The sequence below is a fragment of the Dermacentor variabilis genome, chromosome 5 (assembly GCF_050947875.1).
Source record: "Dermacentor variabilis isolate Ectoservices chromosome 5, ASM5094787v1, whole genome shotgun sequence".
Classification (NCBI taxonomy): domain Eukaryota; kingdom Metazoa; phylum Arthropoda; class Arachnida; order Ixodida; family Ixodidae; genus Dermacentor; species Dermacentor variabilis.
In genome coordinates, this window is record NC_134572.1 from 145,424,862 (window position 1) to 145,447,737 (window position 22,876).

At 48.8% G+C, this 22,876-nt stretch overlaps 1 protein-coding gene across 1 annotated transcript in view; it reads left to right on the forward strand.

Annotated features, from left to right (window-relative positions):
* LOC142583660 (uncharacterized) overlaps positions 1-15,908 on the forward strand; it is a 30,174-nt gene extending 14,266 nt beyond the window's left edge. Inside the window, exons 5-6 of the mRNA XM_075694153.1 lie at positions 10,807-11,086; positions 15,243-15,908. Of these exons, the coding sequence (XP_075550268.1) occupies positions 10,807-11,082 (276 nt within the window). The 3' untranslated portion in view covers positions 11,083-11,086; positions 15,243-15,908. The remainder of the gene's footprint in view (positions 1-10,806; positions 11,087-15,242) is intronic.
* The last annotated feature ends 6,968 nt before the right edge of the window (positions 15,909-22,876 follow it).

Genomic DNA, 22,876 nt, shown 5'->3' on the forward strand with positions numbered 1-22,876 from the left:
CTACCCTTGGGGCTTGCGACCCAGGTGCAACAACGGGCGTCAGCGCTGAGTTCCCAACAACTGGTGGCAGCGGTGGGATCGCGACAACGGAGGCCAGCAGCGAAGCTATGCAGTTGACTGTATGCTGAGCAGCACAACGACCATCCGGGAGCAGTGCAACGAGCCCTGTGTGATGACTGGTTGCCTGCAGCGGAACGACTGCGCTGAATTCTTGGCTGCGAGGTTTGGTGAGTGCGGGACCATCTTCTTCTGAGTTTTGCCAGGCTTTTGTTAGTGTCAGAAACAGAGCTGGTAATTGTGGTTGTCGTTGCTGCCGGGTTAGTTTGCGGCAAGACAATAGTAGGCAGTAGTGAAAGCAGCATTCAGAGCAGCCATAGATTTGAAGTCGTTGCGCAAACCGGAATTGCTGGAGCTTGCAAGAGAGTTGGGTCTGGATGTCTCGGACAAACTCAGAAAACCAGAACTGCTAAGGGCTATTCTTGAGTTAGAGGCTGAGGATGACGAGCTGTCGGAATGCCTTGAGACCATTGAGGAGAGGGCAAAAAGACAGGAGCGCGAACTTAAAGAGCAAAAAGAGAAACAGGAGCGCGAACTTAAAGAACAAAAAGAGCGAGAGCAACAAGAGAAAAAAGAAGAGCGCGACCGTCAACACGCTTTGGAAATGAAGCGTCTTGAGGTAGAGATGGAACGCGCTCGTAATGGAAGTCAGGCACACGGTGCAGGAGAACGCGTATTGTTCAAAATGACTGACCTGATGCGGCCGTTTAAGCTTGGAGAGGACATTGGTTTGTTCCTGGTTAACTTTGAGCTAACGTGCGAGAAACAGGGGTTCTCTCGGGAAACGTGGCCACAGCGCTTGCTCACTTTGTTACCTGGTGAGGCGGCCGACGTAGTCGCTCGCTTGAATAGAGAGGAGGCAGAGGATTTCGACAAAGTAAAATCGAGTCTGCTAAAAAAGTACAGGCTGTCAGCGGAGGAGTTCCGTCGGAAGTTTCGGGAAAATGAGAAAGCCAAAAGTGAGTCATATACAGAGTTTGCCTACAGGCTTATGTCAAACATGCAGGAGTGGCTCAAAGAAGAGAAAGCGTTTGGTGACCACGATAAAGTTCTGCAGTGCTTCGGGCTGGAACAGTTTTATAGTCGGTTACCTGAGAACGTGCGGTACTGGGTCTTGGATAGGCCAGACGTTTGTACGGTGGCTAAAGCCGCTGAGCTAGCCGAGGAGTTTGTGACGCGTCGGGCTCGCGGAGCTAAGGACGGTCAAAAGGGTGAATTTGGCTCCAAGTTTGAGAGGCCGAAGTTCACACCCATGAGAGCAAGGGGGGACACACGTAGTGCGGATGCGAGGGAAAGTCCGACCGAACGTAAGGAGACGGCGGCAGCCGAAGCCGAACGCAGGAAGCGGTTCTAGACGAGGCAAGCGCGCGTGTGTTATACGTGCCAGAAGCCGGGTCACTTTTAGGCGCAGTGTCCGGAAACAAAAACAAAAGTTGTGTTTTTGTCATTATGCAGCACTGACGAGAACATGAAGCTTCTCGAGCCTTACATGCGAGACCTCCTCGTGAACGGGAAAGAGTGCCGAGTGCTTCGCGATTCCGCAGCTACGATGGATGTAGTTCACCCCTCCTACGTAGAACCCGATATGTTCACGGGCGAGTGTGCATGGATCAAGCAAGCCGTGGAAGCTCATAGCGTGTGTCTGCCCGTAGCAAAAGTGCTTATTGAAGGACCTTTCGGAGCACTTGAAACGGAGGCCGCAGTGTCATCTATGCTGCCCCCCCAGTACCCGTACCTATTTTCGAACAGGTCCGATCACCTCCTGCGCGAGAAGGGGCTTTTGTTTGGTGAGGCTAGCGTTCAGGCCTTAACCAGATCGAAGGTTCGGGAGCTCGCTGCAAAGGCGGTAGTTGCGGGGCCGACGCTGTCGAACAATGAGAAAGGGTCAGAGGCGCAGCAAGCTGATATTCAGAGCACGCCCGAACTGAATAAAATTGAGCCTGTAGCGTTAAAGGCACCAGATACTGGAGAGGAAATTCCCGATGCGGGAAAGTTAGAAGAGCTATCTGCAGATTTGCTCATCGCGCCTACGTCAGACGGACTTAATAGGTTGCTAAAAGTCAGCCGGTCGGCTTTGATAGCCGAGCAAAAGAAGGATGGCAGCCTAGAAAACATACGCTGCATTATCAAGGAAGGTATCGCCAAGAAAAATGCTCGATTTGTGGAAAGAGGTGGGGTCCTGTACCGGAAGTATCTAGACCGCAGGGGAGTGGAGTTCGATCAGGTGATCGTGCCTCAGTGCTACCGTCAGGATCTGTTGCGCTTGTCGCACGGGGGTTCGTGGTCCGGACACCTAGGAGTTAAGAAAACTAAGGACCGTCTCTTGCAAGAGCACTATTGGCCAGGGTGTTTTCGGGACGCAGACCATTTCGTGAGGACACGTGACACCTGTCAGCGGGTGGGCAAACCAGGGGACAAATCGAGGGCGCCGTTGAAGTTGGTACCTATCATTACGGAGCCTTTTAGACGGCTCGTTATTGATACAGTGGGACCTCTGCCGGTAACAGCCACGGGGTACAGACACATTTTGACTGTGATCTGCCCAGCGACAAAGTTCCCTGAAGCAGTGCCGCTTAAAGAACTCAGCTCAGTTGAGATAGTCAATGCACTACTGTCCATATTTGCGCGAGTTAGTTTTCCTGCGGAAATCCAATCAGATCAGGGCACAGTGTTTACTAGCGCTTTGACGACAACTTTTCTCGAAAGGTGTGGGGTAAAGCTGTTACACAGCTCAGTGTACCACCCACAGTCGAATTCCGTTGAGAAGCTCCACTCCGTCATGAAGCGCGTGTTGAGAGCATTGTGTTTTGAACATCAAACTGACTGGGAGCTGTGTCTGCCTGGGGTGATGTTTGGATTAAGGACCGCGCCGCATGCGGCTACGGGGTTTTCGCCAGCTGAGCTGGTGTACGGTGGCTCGCGTCGGTCTCCGCTTCGCATGCTTCGAGAATCGTGGGAAGGCAGGGGCGACGACCCAGTCGTGGTGGAGTACGTGCTTAGGCTCCTCGAACGCTTAAGAAGGGCGCAGGAGTTGTCAGGTGAAGCAATGGCGAAGGCCCAGCAGAGGGCCAAGGTTTATTATGATCGGACAGCCAGGGCCCGTCGTTTCGAGGTGGGCGATGAGGTCATGATATTGCGCACATCGCTAAAAAACAAACTCGACGTGCAGTGGGAGGGCCCAGCACGGATTGTTCAAAAACTGTCGGACGTTAACTACGTGGTGAGTCTGCCAGGAAAGCGGAAAGCACAGCAAGTTTACCACTGTAATCGGCTCAAACCTTATAGACAAAGGGAAGCAGTGGTGTGCATGATGGTAAACGTTCCTGAAGAGCTTCCGGTCGAGCTTCCGGGACTAGGCTCATGGACGAGACAAAGGAAAGAGCTTTCAGCGCCTAAAGAGCGCCCTAACAAGCCGGCCTGTGCTACGATCGCCAGACTATACAAAAGGGTTCGTTGTTCAGTGCGATGCTAGTGAGCGAGGCATGGGCGTTGTACTGTGCCAACGGAAAAATGGAGAAGTGGAACACCCCGTCCTGTATGCTAGTCGTAAGCTGACCAGTCGTGAGCAGGCGTACAGCGCCACCGAGAAAGAGTGTGCGTGTCTCGTGTGGGCCGTTCAGAAATTGTCATGCTATCTAGCCGGCTCGAGGTTTATCATTGAGACGGATCACTGCCCTCTCCAATGGCTGCAGACCATCTCTCCCAAAAATGGCCGCCTCCTGCGCTGGAGCCTCGCTTTGCAACAATATTCCTTTGAGGTGCGTTACAAAAAGGGGAGTCTCAACGGTAACGCCGATGGCTTACGTCGAAGCCCCTAACGTAGGAATCAGCCTCAAAATTGTTTGTTACTGATGTTTTTCTTCCTGAGGCAGGATTTTTAACATATTGCTTTTGTTTAGTGTTTCAAAGTGATGACGTGCTTTCTAGTGCAATTTTCCGATTTGTGGACGCGTTCTGAGTGCTGCTAGACTACTGTAAGGAACTAGGCAGTGGTATAGAAGGGGAAAGAGCCTGGCAGGGCTTAGTGAGGGTTGTGCCGTGCTTGCTGACTGAGTGGTTGAGTTTCGGCGTAGTTCTAACGCTTGCCGGGAACGAGAACAAAAATGTGAACTCTCCCGAAGTCACTTTGCAGTGTCCTGTGTGAACCTGAACGAGAGAACGAGGCCTTCTCTGTGCGCTGCGCTCAAGAAACGTCGAGGGACGCCCGTCTTCGGTTATGAGCATCATCGAGCGACATCCCTCCGGACAGCGGATGCAGTCCCCTGACCATCGGGATCTCCTTCCCCCGGCGGGGCGGTCTGTTACGTTTCGCCTACGACGCGCGGTATAGCCGGCGCGGATGCAACGGACGCTGGGGCTTCGTTCAAAGCGGCAGACATTTTGGCCCGTTCGGCGCCGCCGCTACGCCTCCCCGCCAAGCGCGTCCAGGCATGTTCCAATGCCACGTGTCTTCGGTGTGCGTGTGTGTGTGTGTGCATGTTGGTGCCCACGCTTGTCAAAGCGCGGCAGCCGGGGAGAGGAGCTCCCCCAACTGTGAGGCGAGGAGGTCTTCGGCGCCGGCCCGGCGGATGCGTCACCTACTCGTCCCAACGTGCTCGAGCGGCGCCGGCCCGGTGGATGCGTCACCTACTCTTCCCAACGTTCCCGAGCGGCGCCGGCCCGGCGGATGCGTCACCTACTCTTCCCAACGTGCCCGAGCGGTGCCGGCCCGGCGGATGCGCCACCTACTCATCCCAACGTTCCCGAGCGGCACAGTCACGTGCGCGTCTATAGAGGCGTTCCTTCTTGCCCTCAACTGCGAGAGTATAAAAGCAGCTGCCCCCGGACGCCAAGAGAGAGGCTCCGATTTCTTCAGTTGAGTTACGTGCTCTCCCGTCTCTCCACTTCGGTCGACCTGACCGCCCGCTCTTTTACGATGCTAGAATAAACAAGTTGTTTTGTTACCAGTCGACTCATGCTTTGCCGGGACCTTCGGATGCTTCCAGTTGTGCCCCAGGCCGCCAGGCCAACGCTACCCTTGGGGCTTGCGACCCAGGTGCAACAACGGGCGTCAGCGCTGAGTTCCCAACAGCTCACTTTGCTAGTCATTTTGATGTCGACCGGTGCTGGCTACAGTATTTACCAATTGCTATGGGAGACGTTTATACGCAAATGAAAGTCGATGAGAACTGCGGTATGCAGATTGGGATTCATAGCTTTTACCTTTGAGTGACTTTCTTATTACCAAAGTGAAAAAGTCGAGTTCCCGAAAACGCGCTTTAAGGGGCACCAGCCTCTATCAACCTTATCCTAAAACCCACTAGAAATTAGCATATGCTTAATAATACCTCCACTCTAGGGAGTCATTCGGGATCGGGGTTTTGCAACTGGTACACTGCCACATACCTGCTTATTCTTGGCACAACAAATATATCAATATCGGCTTCAAGTCTGCGTTCCGATCTGGCATATTAGATCACCAGAAACTGTGGATGCCCAGAAGCATAATTAGGCGAGATTAAATACCGCATTCATTTTAGGCTGGCAAAAAGCCTTTCAACCACTCAGCCGTTGCTACAGTAGACGCGCCGCTATCTGCTCTGATTGCTTGATGCCATGTTCTGCAGCTCATTCCTGGACCATCAACTAGATGAAATGATTTCAATAAAGCTAAGAGCAAAGGCTGAAGCACTGTACGGAAGAGCAAGGACGAAGTAGTTCCCCGCTTCACCACCGGGGAGCGCTACCTACACAATGAACGAAGTTTACTTCATCTGGACAGTCCACTGCTCCGGCGCATATGCGAACATTTGCTCTAACCGATACCACTGGAAACAGTACAATACTGCGCCTACTAGTGCGGCCACTGTCCATGATTTAGCAGAGAAGAATATGCATCTGGAGAACTATTGAGCGGCTGATGCTACGCTCTGCAGCTAATCTATAAACCAGCAGCGAAATGACGAAGCCAGTGGTAAGAATTGAAGGGCAGGATAGAAAAAATCCGGAAGAGCACACCGCACGTGTCATTCCACTTTTTAATCGCCACGCAACTCCACCTCCACGATCTATGACGACTTGGAGCAGATTCGACGGTGAAGAAAGTTTTCTTCTCCCGAAAGCAGATTGCTTGAGGACATCTGCTAGTATTTACCATTCGTAGGTGCGAACGACGAACACTGATCTTACATGGAACGTAACTGTGCAAGGCTTGCTGTGCATCATACTGCGCCAGCTATCATGTCATTGCGTCGCAGTATGGCTGAAACTGCTGCTTTCTTGCCCTCCACTCTCGTATAAGAAGCTGCAGTGGGCCCTTGTATTTTTTAGCTGTCAACGCTTATTCTTCGACTTTTCGAGGTGGAACAGGAGCTGAGAAACGGAACACTTGAAATTCCCAAGTGTGACGGCAAGCCCCTAAGTAAGACTTTAATACTGTAATACAATAGCCAATTTATCTCAACCTAATGCGCTGTGGTTAAAACATCGACTAGAGGGGAAAAAACTTGAGGCTGCAACACAACATGAACGCCGATACAGGACTTTCTGGGGATGCGCAAGAAGCCACGCAAGCTTGCCACGACATGCGAAGCAACCTGACTGTTTACGTTGTTTTTCAACACTGCGGGTCTTTCGACGGACAATCCGGCTTTAGCAATCTTTGACAGGCTGACAAATCACCCGGCGGCAAATTAAAGCTGCTTGTACCGCAGCCAACATACACGTTGGCGCTAACCTAACCGAAGGGCAGTTCGAAGACTCTGCCGGCTGCGGCATTCTTCGCTCAGCTAACAACTCTGCCAAATCCGAATCTCTACACATCCATGCTCCCCTCTAAGCGTCAGTTGCCAAGAATAGCGACTCACAATCAAAGGGCTCACCCTTTCATCGAAAGCTGTCAATACGCGAAGCGCTCCAGCCAAGGGTGGTATGAATAGATGAGTGAGCTGCAACCTCCACGAGTCGGAGAAGCTGGCACTACTTCAAGACCAACGGAATCAACAACCTTCGGTCCATTTCGCTGACGTCAACGTTTCGCAAGCTTCGCGAGGAGCGAACGCAGAATTCTTAGAGCCTGGTCCGACCGGTTTCCGACCGGGCAGGTTGCACAGCTCTCTCTAAACTTTATCTAACTGTATCTAAGCACAGCTACATAGAGAAAAAAACCAGACACGAAGGATCTGGGGATGATTGCCTAAAGCCAAGCGACAGTCTTCTGATGTTAACATATCGAGATGTCCATAGGTACCGGGAAATCCTATCTTGTTTTGTGGAATGTGCCATATGTTTGCTCTGTATCTTGCTGTGTAACAATTACACTTAGTGTTTTAAATGTGCACTAGAGTCAAGTATCAAGCCAAAATAAAGTGAATTGTGCTTGACAACGTCTAAGGCGTCAATATTATCGCGGAGAGAGCGTTAGTCATAGAGAAATTGAGGTAAATGCAGGACACGGTCGGACTCTCCCGGGATATTGAAGTACTAGTCCGATGGCGAAGGCACCCCTCATTATACTTCTCTCACTAGTACTCACCTGCTTGTAACAAAAACATGCTCGTTTTGCATTAGGACGCGAAAGAAAATGTTACTTCTCCAGTTTTATTTGATCTTTAGAAAAAAAAAGGTCTCATCGACGATACCCTTCACAATGACGCGGACGGACGAAAAGTTTCGTTTTGTCCACTATCCGCCGCCCGCGCTTTAACGTTTCAATAGTTTCGTTATCGCGTAGTGTTGCGCTCGTTCTGCTGGCTCGCGAAACTCGCAAACCACAGGCAGACGAGAATTCCACGTACATTTTATGTCTCGGGATTCCCGAACGGACCACGCGACATGACCAAGAGCAGCTACAGCGGCGAACCCACCAGTGTTTTCTGGCTCGGTTTTTCTATGGCCGCCCGTTTGAGTTTTGCGCAAAAACCCGCTCTCTGTCGGGCGGCGTTTCACTCACAGACGGCAGTAAAGGGTGGTGATGTCTTATGCAACGTCACCACTCCCCCGCTCGGGCGCGGGCAATTTGAATTGCCTTAAAGGTATGCGGGACCTTGAAGCTCAATTTTCTCATAAACTAAGTACTTCCTTGTCACAAAACAAGTGCTGCGAGATTTTTAGAAAGGCACTTCAACAGCCCATGTCGTTTGTATTTGCCTTTAGTGTACCTGTGATCGCTCTTCTCGTTTGAGCACATAAGCGCGGAGGCGTGCTCGTAGAGCGGGTGCTGCCTCTACTCAGCTAGGACGTAGAAAGATGGACCGCGTTCGGAGCGTGAGCTTCTAGACGCCAGCCACCATGTTTCGTGTCGTCTGGGCGCGGAATCTTTGCCGACTGCAGCGAATATTTTCCCGCGAGAGAATATCATCTTTTGATTCTGTTGTATTGCACAGTGTATGCGGAAATCGTGTGGCTCTTCCGAATAATTTTGCCAAATGTTGCTATGTACATTAGCCCCATCGAATCTGCGGAAATTGATGGGCGCGGTAGCTTCTCTGCAACGCTAGCGTTCGTTAAGAAACTTGGGCGGCTTGCGCGACCGCGAGACATGGTCCCTAGATGTGGCGAATTCGTATTCCGGAATGGATCGATACTTGAGGCATATGCATTGAAAACGACGACAACACGAAAATGACGCGGAACGAGTCACGGTGTATGAACACAGCGCTGTTCGTGCCGTTCTCCTGTAGCCGTCGGTTTTCTGCGAACATTTTAAGTACATTTCCCTTCCAATTATTGTTTCAGTTTCTGCCTTGTAGAAAGCAGCCACGCAAGTGTCACGTGCGCCAAGTACTGCTTGGGCTATTGCAACGTATCGTACAAATCTTCAGGGCTTTACTTGCTTGACCACAGGATATAATCCTGATCTTCAATTGCTTTTTGACGCTATATTACTTCGGCCACATGAGAACACATGTGTTACTCTGTTCGTCTAGTCAGGTCACCTTATTTGCCCGTTAACTCGAAGGGGATGAAACAGCGTCAGAAATGGGGCGAAGCAAGGAGAGACAATAGGCACATTCTCTAGTCTTCTCTTTCGGCCGGTTTTTTGCGCTGTTTGACATCCTTGGACATGCAAGAATCGGCCCAGTTCAGGAAACTTTCGCCCGTTTGCTTCTGCATGCTATTTCAAATCTGTATAACCCTACGATGTAAGCATCTAGCGCCTTCCTATGTGACCTTTAGCCGGAACATGATTAATCGGGAAATATTGTGACGGACAAAAGTGTAAACAATTTTTACACTCTTTGGTCAGGTATACACAGCGCAAAGTTTTCTTAGCTTCAACGTGAATGTCTCATTCATTTCTTGTAAATGGACCGCGTCGGAAAATCGTGCGTGGCTGGTTCTAAGCACTGAGTGACACAGAGGGCAGGACTCAATTTCCGGCTTCTAGTACAGCGAACGTCAAGAATGGAACTAAAATATCGCGGAACTGCAATGGTTATGAGGTGGGCATATTTTCGTATAATGCCTTAAAATGCCTTAAGTTTATGTGGTGCTGGTACTATGCTGTCGTAAGAATTTTTTTCAGTTTCACCAATAAAATTAAGAGATATAAGGCTTGTTAGAGGTTGTTAATCATATAAAACGATAAACACCATCAAGGACATCGCAGCCCACGTGTCGTGAATGCGCATCTTTCACAGGAAGTTAACGTGCGACAGCGGGACTACGCCCTCCCAAAGATGTGCAGTTATTAAACAACAAAAAGCCGCGACTAGGGAGATAACATAGGAAATTCAGGAGGACAAATGCAAAATTAGGCGACTTAGCAATACCGTACCGAAGTGTCTCTTTAAAACAAGTACAGAAACACAAACCAAAACAAGGTTGCATCTCGGGATCGTCTGCGTACTCCAGAAGTTCCTGGATGAGCCTCTCAGTATCATTAAAGGTAGCGTTTCGAGGATCCCATAGCAATATTTTCACTACTATAGCGATTATCAGCAACTGTCGACAAGGGACAACGTTCCTGGACATAAATACGAAATTATGACATTTTTGGAGGGCTAGTTGGTTTATACTGAAAGGAGGTCGCAGTAGACGACTAATTCTTTGATACTGCCAAACGTCAGACTATAGACGACTTGGCGCGATAAGTCTCGAACGGCAAACATATTTTTCTTCACTAAGAAGTCGGCCCTGCGAAATGTAGATAGCCGGGCCTCCACCAGCCGCCATTGCAGAACGTCCGGGCTTCTATGGCACCTTCGCTACCATGTGTACATATGCCTTGCCTTAGAATGCGTGACTTCAGCGCTTCCAGTAACAAGTCTGGGCGCTAAATCCCACATCTTTCGTACTGTGTCTCGTCTCAGCTAGAAACCTATGACAGACAGGTCCCGCGTGCGAAGTTCGGGGGATATTAGGCAAGGCTATCAAAGCCGCCTTGGTGACAGCTGCTGGGGACTGAGGGCCGTGGGTTAATTGTAGATATCATCAGGGAGGTTGTGACCGAATACTACACCAGGGAGGCCAATTTCTGTTCTGGTGAGGGAGTGTCTTTGTTCGAACTTAGTGGGCCTTCCTAATTTGGTTGCACCTGGATTAGTATATCCCCACTCGCTCTCGGCATCTTTCGCCGGTGTCAGGCGTCCCTCCGAACCTGCAGATCAGCTAAAGGACAGGAGTAATTGGAGATCGCATGGAGAGGCCTTCGTCCTGCAGCGGACATAAAATAGGTAGATGATGATGATGATGATCAAAGTGAAAATTTAAAGCAGGACGTCATGTGGGCGGTATGCTCAAAAGCCCCAGCTGGGTCTCGCACTGCAGGTGACTTCGGTGGCCATCTTCAGCACGATGCAGAACAGCCGGCTGGATCCGTTCATGCGCAGCCTGAGCGAGAGTTTCGGCCCCACGACCGACACCATCGCGGTGGCATTCCCGCGCAACCAGGACGAGGCGCGACTCGAGCTCGAGGCCTTCGAGCGCAGCTTTCCGAGAGTGCCGGCCCTGGCCAATCAAGCCACGGAATTCAACGTGCAAGATCAGTTCGCGCCTATTGGCCGGCTGAAGCTCATACTGCTGCTTATCAAGCTGCTCGATTGAAGAGGTATGCGCAGGCCATCATGCCATGTCCTCCGTAGCTCAGTGTTTTTCAAACGGGAAGTGAGGCTTGGAAGCTGTACTGCGGGGCGATGGAGTCAGTGTCGCGATGATAATGGGGAGCTGGTCCACCGCCAAGGCTTAGCGCTCAGAGGGGTAGTGAGAACATTCGATGCTGATAGTTGTACAGGGTGATCAGTTCTTATTGTAAGCCATTTTTAGAGATCGCCTCTTGCGGATGAGAAGAAACTTCTAGTTTTTGTGTTGGATTATTCAGAGAAGCGGACATTACTGCACGAATAATTAAAAATAAACAATAATAAAGAAAGAAATCAAAACAAATAACCGATTAACAAAAATCCACAAATAAACTTCTTCATTAACGACTTTACGACACGTATTGCAATAAAAGAATTCTAGCCGACAAGTTCGCAAGACTGTGTAATTGGAATGAATTTCCAGGATGACACCAGTTCGGAGATATGCACCATCAAACTCCCTGTAACTAATGCACTGTGGTTCTATTATTACAGTGAAGGTGTATATAGCTAGCCGATTCATCCGTCCGTCCGCGTGTCCGTCGCCTGTACACGGGAAGTTGCTCCGACACAACCCCATGCACGTGCGCGAAAGAAAGAGGAGAGGCGCGCGATTGGCTGCGCCAGTAGTGACGTCGTTCCTCTCCGTCGCAGCCAAGCGCGCGCGCAGCAGTTTCTCTCCGTCTCCGAAATGGGTAGGCCACGCTTCAAACGCACTCCTGAGGAGCAGGCAGCTTTCCATCGGCAACGCCACGAGCAGTAGCGGGGACGAGTTCGTCTACGCCATGCCGATTCTCCAGGCCAGGCACAAGAACAGGCTCGTGCAGCAGAGCGCAAGCAGCAACTCAGTACCGAGGATCCGGCAGCCTTCCAAGCCGTCGTTTAATGAACCGTTGGGATTAACCCAGTGATAAACGACGGGGCCGCACGTTTCACCTTCGCTGGTTAACCATTTGTACGGAGTGATTGGGCGGTGATGCTTTTTTTTGAAGAAAACGCTGTTTTATGCATTCAAGCACAAAGTTAACCGGAACGCCAATGCACTTTGTCGGACACTTCGAAAATTAATATCTTGAAAATGGGGCAGTCCTGAGAATTCGTTCTAAATTGATAAGCCTTGCCAACTTGACGGCTACAGTTCGTAAGTTGAAGCAACTGGCTTAAGGTAAATAAATAAAAGGTAATTAGTGCGAACGTATTCATTGTTCAATTAAGCATTTTCGTCTGTCCTGGAAGTTATGGCCCCCTCATCGAGTAATTTAGATAAGGGTTAAAGTTGTGCTATCTGCCTGATGCAATTTTTGAAAATGTGGTGGAGCTAAAAAAGAAGATAAACAGAAATCGCATCTGGTATAGCGGGGTTGGATGCATTAAGAGCCACTGCCGTGAAACACGCTTTCGTGAATTCGCCGAGAAATAGCAAGGAAACAAAATTACAACATATTTTTCTGCTTCGTTTGGTTTAGCTATAACCGATAGCAACGTTAAACGAACTTTTCATTTTAATGCGTACAGTTTAGTGTAAACACGCTGGGCCTAATTGTCATTTTAGACAAATATTTCCGTTCGAAACACATCTCCCTTCTGTAATAAACGAGAAGAAAGGGGTTTATCTGAGAGGCCCGATTTTTATTAGTCATATCATAAGAAACCAACAAACACTGACACCAAGGACAACAAAGGGGAAACGACTTGCCCTTAATGAATGAAATAAAGGAAACGATATCGTTTCTTTATTTCATTTATTAAGCACAAGTAACTTCCTCTATGTTGTCCTTGGTGTCAGGGTTTGTTGGCTTCTTATATTTCCCTTCTGTGGAACAGCTTATTAACCTGCGCCAAATTTAATAGTCTGATCCATTCTGCAGCGGGCTGCTGGAAAGAAAAGAAAGCCGCATCTAGACTAGGCCTCTGAGCGACATGTTGTGTTGCATTGTCTGCATCAGTGAGAAAAGAAAGCAATACTATTAAATTTTAATGGCACGAAGCCGGGAATCGATGCAAGATCAGACGGGGTAAATGAACACACCAGTTATATGTAGCTCGTGATTTTTTTTTGTCTGAATTTCATTTAACTACATGCTGCGGTTTCACGTGCCGAAAGCACGTGATTATGATTATGATCTGATTATGAGGCACGCCGTAGTGAGGGGCTTCGGATTAAGAGGCAAGGAAAGACTCACTATAAAAAAGGCTACCTTTGTTTTATCTGCAAAATAAGTGGGCGAGTTGGTTGATCTTCGCGTAAAAGCCGCGTAAGAAGAGCGGCAACACAATGCAGAGAAATACTCACGACAGGCGCTGAACTAACCTGTTTGCCTGTTTAGTCGGTTTGTCTTCTTTTTAATTGAATTTCCACCGTACGTTGCTTGTTCGTAGTAGAACTAGTTTAGCTTGGAACACTGCAAAAAATTATTTTCTTCCGTCTACTTGCTGTCACATTCTATTGATTATTTTGTGAACGTAACGATACAGAACGAAACAGGGAGCGCTTGGTTGAACATCGCTCATGCGCGTTCGGTATATTCGTGTAAAATTTAGACAAACATTACTTTATTGTTTTCGCCAATTCGCTTTTACCGCCTCTCGCCTCCCCCCTCCCTTCCCCATAAAGAAAAGAAAGGAGAGTGTACAAAAGCATTGCGTCGCATGAAAAAAAAAAGACATCTGGCAACGATTTTAGACGAATTGTTCAACTTTGAAATTTCAATAAGCGCGTAGGACTGCAGTTTACTATAGTTTTGCATGAAAGCTTTATCAGCATCAAAGTTCAATACTCGTGCAGACTTACGCTCCGTCTAGAAAAAAAAATGTACAGTCACAACCAAAGTCGAGAGACCACAGGTGCCACGAAACATTATTCTCCTTCGCAGCCTAGGCGTGCTGGTTGAAATCAAGTGGTGTAGCTTACACGTGCCTGTTCAGCCAATGCAATCTATTGCGAATATTCCACCTTGAACAGAAGTAATTTAAATTTTCGCTAAGCTGGTGCCATGTTCTCTAGCCATTTTCTTTTTGACATTACAGTACAGTGCTACTGTATAGTACCAAAACATAATAATATGTTCCACCACCGTGAAGAGGGGCGCAAGCGAAGCTCGGGGTCCGTCGCTCTTCGTTGACGTAATGCCCCGGCTTCGCGCTCCCTTACGGTGAGGTCGGCACGTCGACGACGAGCCCTCTCTCGAGCGAGTTCCCGGCGGCTTTCATAAAAGGCCGCCTGTTCTTCGGCCGAACGCAAGGCACGTGGTCCGCTGCTGTTCCTTCAACGCAGCCTACCCTTCGGCAGAACAAACCAAACGCTGCCTCCCCATCCGACTGCTGAGCCTGAACTAACGTGAAACGGCAGACGCGAGGCCAGATAACGCGCGATCACACCTTTTCCCTCCTCCTTCTCCTCCTCCTCCTCCTCCTCCTCCGGAGGGAGGAGACGCCTGTGATAAGCTCGCGCCATGCCCTGCGTCTACTTCTTCATGCATTAAAAGCCCCGTGTTTAAGGGCACCTGCACTGAGCCGACAGTGGCTCAAGCGGTTAGCCTAGCGGGCTTGCAATGCGGAAGTCGGGTAGTTCGAATCCGCAGTCCGACAAGAAATTTTTATTTTCGCGCTGCTTGCTACAGCAACGCCAACACCGACGCCGACACAAGGGAGGCAAATACAAGCTTCTCTTGAATTGGCCAAAGTCAACTTTTTTTGTACATATTCAGCATTGACGAACGTGTCTGTTGTAACCGTTGTTTGCGTCTACTTATACTGGGAATGGGTATTTATTATGGTTCACCACGCCTTGTTAAACATAATGTTCTTTCTCCCATACCTCGGTCAAATTATGTACTGTGCAACATTATTTTAGGTTTATGTATTGATATTTTCCATTGTACAAGCTATGGACGTTCAAAATTCTACTTTTGCTGAAGAATTCAAAAGTTAGTAGTTTGGAAAGTGCGTTAATTGAATAAATTTGATGTTTACGAGGTGAATGTGTCCAGTAGTCTACTGCGTACGACGGCGCTGTGCACACTACTAGTAGTTTAAGAGCGAATAAATAGCGCTATAAGTTAAACTTCGTTTCTGTTGAAAGTGTACAATTCTTGCTTTTTTCTCTTTCCTCCTCCTTTCTCCAAGGTTCAAGCAAAGGATTTGAGCTTGGCGGAGAGGAAGACCGTCAGATGACAGCCGGCTCATGTATAGACGTTTATGTAGAGAAGCAAGGAAAACGGAAAAACGCGACCAGGAAGTCTGTGATCTATTTTTGGCATATCGCACTTCAATCTTTTCTCATTATTCTTTTTTTTAATATGAGAGCTACTGCGTAGTCTCACCGCACAATTACACGGTCCCATCACAGCATGTATGCAGCGCGTGGCAAGAATTCAGCGCTACACGTATAGATAATCCCGAGACCCGAAGACCACAAGCGAGCACTTTTATTTGCCTAAACACAGAGATGAATGTATCAAACATGCTGCCGGGCTATTATTTAAGCATGAACTGCATAGTATTTTGTTATTTATTGCCATGGTGATGCGACATCCTTAATTCTCATGTCATCTCGCATTATTCGAAGGATACTTGGCAGTTAATTTTCTTTGTTAACTGTCTAGGTGAAGTCAGCCTCAACCTTCTCGTTAAGCTGACGGCAAGTGTACGATTACATCACTTTCACAGTTTCGCGAGCATCCACATTTGTGGTTTTCTTTTTACGAGTGACAACATGTTCAGTAATTTTATTACTAAGTGAATAATTACTGTAATTTAAACTGCGAATAAAACTGCGAACATTTCTCCATATAGTTGTCGAATAATTTGCTATCGCTGTCAATGCTTCGCCTGTCGGCCAAAACTGCTCCTTCCAAGACGAAGCTTTCTTTGCCTCTTCCTTCGACTTTCCCACTGCTGCTGCTGCTGATGTCTCGCACACCATGTCGGGAGGTGATTCAGAACATGTGTATACATAATAGGAGCGAGTCGGGGAGGAAAGGCGACGCGAGAAACTCCTTTGGAGCACACCGCGCCGAATGAGCACAATGCCCTCTGGAGTTCGCCGGGAGTCACTGCATTAGCCCTATGACAACTATAGTTACCAGTGACTCCTCGCAAGCACTTACTTTTTTATTAACGTGCAAGTGCAGAGGGAAGCTAGATAGATTCGAAGAAGGATGGGCAGAGAGGAGCCAGGAGATGGGTAGAATCGACACAGTCACGAAATGAATTCATAACAACCTTGCCACTATTTTTCCCATTTCCCATACAAGGGGGGGGGGGTGTTGTTAGGGATAGGAAAAAGGTGACATGAGAAGGCTAGGAAACGCTAATGGAATAGACCCGACAGCGGTTGCGATACGGCACAGTACGTTTCTTCTATTTCAGCAAAATAACCAGCACGCATATTTGTCAAGCGGACAACTTGCGCATTGCATGCAGAAGCAAAGCCGCATTGAAGCGCACCGTATAGTGTCCTGGGACATTGCGGAAGTGGTCACATGTAAAATCAACACTTCTGTGCCCTGCGTGGTAGCTTTTCGGCTGTGGTATTGCTCGATGTTTTGGGTTTTATCCCGACCGCGGCAGCCGCATTCTGACAGGGGCGAAATAAAAAAAAAGAAACGTCATGGTGGCAAAATTAATCTGCAGCCCACCACTACGGCGTGCCTCATAATCTGATTGTAGTTTCGGCACATACATACCCACAATTCAAGTTTAATGCTTGTGCCCTGATGTGGTGTGCCAAGTGAGGCAATGAATATGCTCAAGCCTCTCAGAGGTTATGAAGTATGGCGCATAACACCACCTTAAGCAAACACCTTCCTCCACCCGCCGTGGTTGCTCAGTGGCTATGGTGTTGGGCTGCTGAGCACGAGGTCGCGGGATCTAATCCCGGCCACGGCGGCCGCATTTCGATGGGGGCTAAATGCGAAAACACCCGTGTGCTTAGATTTAGGCGCACGTTAAAGAACCCCAGGTGGTCAAAATTTCTGGAGTCCTCCACTACGGCGTGCCTCATAATCAGAAAGTGGTTTTGGCACGTAAAACCCCAAATATTAAAAAATATTAAACACCTTCCTCTATGTGTTCTGAGTACTACGCAGACAAACAGTAGTGGTGCACGCAGTGCTTAACCTCAACTCGCCAATTAACCGTTGAAGTGTCAAAGCAAAAAACACAGAAAGCTTCGCTTACATAGATTCCCACAGTGCGTGGGGTCTGCATAACGTTTTTAAAAACTTCCTTCGGGGGGAGGGGGGGGGAGATTAAAACATCTGCGCTTCCCTGCGTATTTTATTTACAGAATGCGTTACACAATGCGAAAGCACGTTGTGCTCCTATATACAAGTATTCAGCTCGCAATCCTCGCTATAAATGAATAAGTTTTCACGCATTACTAGGGAAACACGCTTCTAGTTTTCACAATGATGCTTATTCCATCACCTCTACCCATGGCGGCTGACGCGTAAAGCAGTCAGTATTAAGCGTCCAGGTGCGTACTACAAGAAGGCACTTAGGTCAAAATTGTTAATACAAGCCAATGCCCGCAAATCCCGAGGCTAGATATAATATTTCCGAAGGTGATCGGCCTCGCACCACACGAATTATTTCACCTCCTAGGTGAGCGTGCTGCAGTAATTCGTAGCAGATAGCAGGAACACAGAGAGCATTGTCATTCGAGGCATTCGGAATTATGTGGTCAGATAATTACGTGGCCAACGAAAGAACGACTATTTGATTAGTACCAGTCCGTCTGACAAGCATAAATAGTGCAGTCATTTCTCTGTTCGAATTGAACACGAGTGCGAATGGGAAAAGAGACAGCGCGTGCACCCCTCCAGCTACACCGTGAAATGGTACAAGTGCGAGGAGGCCGGAAATGCGTCACCATGTTAGAAGCCACTCAGAATGCTACAAACAGACACATACCCCACGCAAAACAGATTGCACCATTATATGCCTGAGCTCTACGACAAGTCTTATTGCACCAATTGCAATACATCCCTTATCATTTACTCTGGCCGTGCTCGCAAGCTTACATAAACTCCGAACCGGACAAGCGCAAGTTTGAAAAAGCAATCCGGAGCGAAGAACTCGCTCCCCAACTCTGGGCCGTCCAGCAGGTCCACGACGCCGCCAGGAAACTCCACCTCCCGGTTCCGTCGTGGGAGACGCCCACTCCATGAGAGCCCAAAGCTCTCGGGGCCTGCAGGACCTGAATAAAGTTGATTTCCTTCCTTCCATGGCAGCCACGAGCTCCCGCGCAAGAACTCCCACGCTGAAGCACTAGTGGCTCTGTCGGAAATTCCGCGCATGGCGCGCCGGTGCCTGCGAACGCTGGGTGCGGTTCCCTTGCTTGGCGCACTCGTTGGTACATAACGAGTGACCCAAGTTGGGAAGGGTTTCATCGAAAGGTGGCGTTTGCATTTGTGGCACAGCTTGCTAATGCGTCGGGTCGCTGTCCCTCGTGCCATGGGCTTGATTCCCCTGAGCATTAGAGGAATTCCAAGGATATTTTTTGTCATTGCAGAGTGGCATATTCCAGTTAGTGCATACCTAGTTACCCAAGTTGGCGCCGAAGACTTTCATTGACCCAGTGACACAGGTTGGCATCAAAGAGGTTCACTGAAGGCTAGCACAGACAGAGTGGCACATGCCCAATGCTCCATGTCGACGTCAAAGAGTTTCATCGAACAGTGGTGCCTACCCAGTTTCATATACAGTGACCTATGTTGTCGTGAAAGAGGTTCGTTGACGAGTGGCACGTATGTGCACACTGCCACACACTCAATGGCCAAAGTTGGCCTTATGGTTGGTTTCAAACCCTGTTACCTCAGCACAGCAGCGCGATGCACTGCCCTTTCGACCCCGACAGGCCGAATGACCCAAATAGGAGGGAAAACGGTTAGATGCAAGCCTACACTGATACAAGTAATATCGTCCAAACCATGCCCATTCATCCGCAGTGGGCATGCGCCATCTTAGAAGGAAATCCAATCCAAGAGAAACGCTCAGTCGAAGCTCCTGCTGTGCGTCTCGTGGAGTTGCACTCTCGAAGAAGAAGAAGAAGAAGAAGAAGAAAAGAAGAAGGTGCCGAAGGGGCGCGCATCCTTTCAGGGGCTTCCTGGATGACTACGTCTCCAGCCGGCAAAGCGATGTCCTCTTGCTACCAACAGCCGGGTTCCGTGGTGGACCTGAGCGACATGTTTGGCGATGAGTTCGAGGTGGAGAGCGTGCTCGACTACATGGGCATAGAGGAGCTCTTCGCGTGCGCCGAGGTGAACCGGCTGTGGCAGTCGGCTGCACTGGCTCCGCTGAGGAAGAAACTGATCTCCGTCTCAATCTGCTGTTCGCCGGTGAGTCAGTGCTCTTGTTGCTTGAGACCCCTAACTCATTATCCAGAGTTCCAACCATGGTCAGGCTGCTTCATTCCTGCCAAAAAAACATTGCTTGATAATCTTAGAACTGTACAGAACAGATGACGCTTCAGTGACGCTCATACAGTCTTTGTCAAACGTTACCAGGATAGTAGTTCTCGAAACGAGCTTTGCTACGGTGCCGTGTGGCGGGGTGGCCGTAGAACGTGTGATGATCAAAAGCTCACGTGAATGAGAAACGCGCCGGCCCCTCTCATTCTTTGTCCCTTAAAAACTGCGAAAGTTATGCAGGAAAGGACAATAAGGGTTATAAGCTTTGGACAGTCTTAGACCAGAAAAGTCGCGCAGGTGCAAATTTCTGCTTTGCCTAAGCAGTTCAAAGAAGATCGCTGAGGAAGTTTGGTCGGTAAGGATTTTTGAAAAAAGTTGCAATCGTAGCACAATTGCACAGCACATGCGCAAGCACGCACGCACCCACACACGCACAAGTGCACACAGCAGACGCGCACGCGCATGCGTACACTGATCCTTCTCCGACGTGATCCACCACACCAATGCGCACCTTGGCATAAGGCCTTTGAATATGGCCTTTGTCTGAGTTAAGCATCACGTTCGCGTCCTTTTAGTTTCTTTTCTTTTTTTTTGGCACAACCTGCCGCAGTGTTCGCGCTCTCCTTCTCCGCCGACATATAGTCGGGTCGCACTTAGCTTCGTGCGAAAAATAGTATGGCGCTTCTCCACTGCAGACTTGGTGACGTCACCGGTGATGTTTTATCAATTGGCGGTAGGAGTGCAGGCTCTATGGTGGCTAAAGATCAAGTACTGGCTTCCGGCTCAATTTTCTGTAGTAATGAACAATATTTTGCCAAGATGATCGTGACTGCAGCTAGTCCGCGCACAGGCGCTTTTTCAGTCAAATTATGCGAATATTTTAGATATGCGTGAAGGGAAAAGGAAATGAGTGAACGATGAGCATTCATATATAGAGAAGCTCGCTGAATCGAATACCTATTATCAGTGATTTAATACCGAGCGAAACAATTTAGCGTGTCAAAGCTGTGGTTGCAATTCTGTCCAGATGAGCGGGCGTACGAATAGAAACCCAAAGGCAAGTAATTCATAACGATGGTCATCATTATATTTTCTTACTGATGCCTTTCATACCGATCTTATAATAAAAGAAAAGAAAAAAGGAAAGGGTGACTGTCACTACGCTAGCGACTGGAATGTTAACGGCGTGCACTTCTGTAGGTACCAGGGACTCAAGTGCGTTGGTGTAGCCCAAAATTGCTTCGTAATGGATAACCTGCTTAGTGAAGTCTATATAACGTATTTGCATGTATGTCAGCTGTCCTTTTTTTGTAGTTCGAAGAGATGTTAAAAAAAAATATTGCATGCAACCTATGCACAGCTATTTAGCCTTTTCAGGCTGATTACTCGACAAGGCAGACATTACCTGCCCCAAAAATAATGAAATGCAGCTTGCCGCCACCGAAAATCGCAATTTACGCATCTGGAACATTTCAAAATATTCACAAATTACGTTTCTGTAACTGCTCCCTTTAACGCACGTGTTGAGATTGCGAAATTGAAGCCTTGATTGGTGAGCGCCCCTCTATGCCTTAACAAAGGTATAACTGCGTGACTTCTTTGAACGAGAACAAAAAAGAAAGAGAGCAGAAACAAGGACAAAGGTTGCCTTCTGAGTCACACAAGCGCTCTGTGCGCCGGCGTTTCTGTTTGCCTTTTACCTAGACGCAGCGACGCGACAAGTGAACCTGGGGCGCGATCGGAGATGTTTTGTTCGATACGCGTTCTGTTCAGTTCCTGCAACGTCACAAAGTTGCAGTATGCAAAATTTGTGACAGCGGGGCGGAGAGAGCAGCCAATCAGGAAGCGGTGACCTCCCCGGAAGTTTACCTCCGTCGTTTGTCGTCTGCTTGCAAACAGTATACTACAAAGCCAAATGTTTCTCGTCTTCCAAATGAATGAAATCTTTATCTAAAAAAATGTATTTTTTCTTCTCAAGCCCAAACACGTTTTCAAATAGTAGTACGTGTTACTACTGCAATTTATAACTATTAGGTTCTTTGCGTCGTCCCTAGCTGGTGTCGCGCACAGCGAGAAGGAAAAAGAAACAAAAAAACGACGGGAAGAGTGGCGCACTTTTCAAGAGGTAGCGACAACATCCCAGAGGCTCGCTGGCACCGATGATGTTGTCGATTTCTCTGTACAACCAACGAATTATTTGTTTCGAGAAACAAAAACGACGCCGGAATTCACTTTCTGCCATTTCTTCAAACGCGTTTCGCACCGCCACCCGCTCTCCTCTTTCCTCTAGAAACGCCACCGCAACAACCTAAGTTTCCAACGGAAGCGCCATTTTCTAGAATTAAATTATGGATTGGATACAAACGTGCCATTCCGCAGCCGAAAAGGCCGCCTGTTGGATCCAATCCAATCCACCAGACGCGCCATGCGAAGCCGTATGATCGCTCCAAACTTCTCAACTCTCGTCGCGTTCGGACGAAATGCTCGGTGGGCAGATGATTGACAGGAGCGTGTCGTCATTTTGACGTCACCAAAAACGGGGCGGCGCCCCGCGGCTGGCGACGTCGGCGCGGAGTAGGCCAATCGCGCGCGCCGGTAACCGAACGAACGCGCCGAACAACCATCTCCGATCGCACCCATGATCACCGATGGCTTCATCGATTATAGATGTCACCGAGAAGCGTTGCGGAAAACTGATATCTTTACGATGAAAACAGTTGTCTTTAAGACTGTTGCCTTTACCACTTCACAGGGTGTCTAAGCAGTCATTCGTTTCTTCAGGGCCCGCCTTGAGTGTGCATTCCCGCGCGCAGGAATCGGAGCAGCCGACCGCGGAGCCAGTGCCGGACAGGCCTCATGCATGCGCGGAGATCCTGCGCTCGAAGTTCGCTCGCTGCCGCAACATCGCGCGCCTAGCCGGCCTGCGTCCATCACTTCTGTGCCTGTCCTATCACGCTGACCTGAACGAGGACGCGAGCGGTAAGCGCGCGTTATGTACAGGCAACAGGTTTCCGCGAAAAGCTACAAGGAAGCAACGCAGCATCTAGTTCATGCCTTACTAAAGGGGCGTTAAAAGCACCAATAAATCATTTTACAAAAACCCGTAAGGTATACTTCAGAAATCTCGCTTAGCTAAAAAGGGCTCCTAGCAAGAAAACTAGGAACCTAAGCTTAGCTTAGCAAAAAAAAAATTTCTTAGACCCTGCCTGCACCGGTTTCGGACCGGGCAGGTGGCAAAACTATCACGAAACTTTGTCTAAATGTATCTAAGACAAGAAGAAATGGGGAGGACGGCAAGAACGATCATGGGATGATTGTCTAAAATCAAGCGATAGCTTCCTGGAG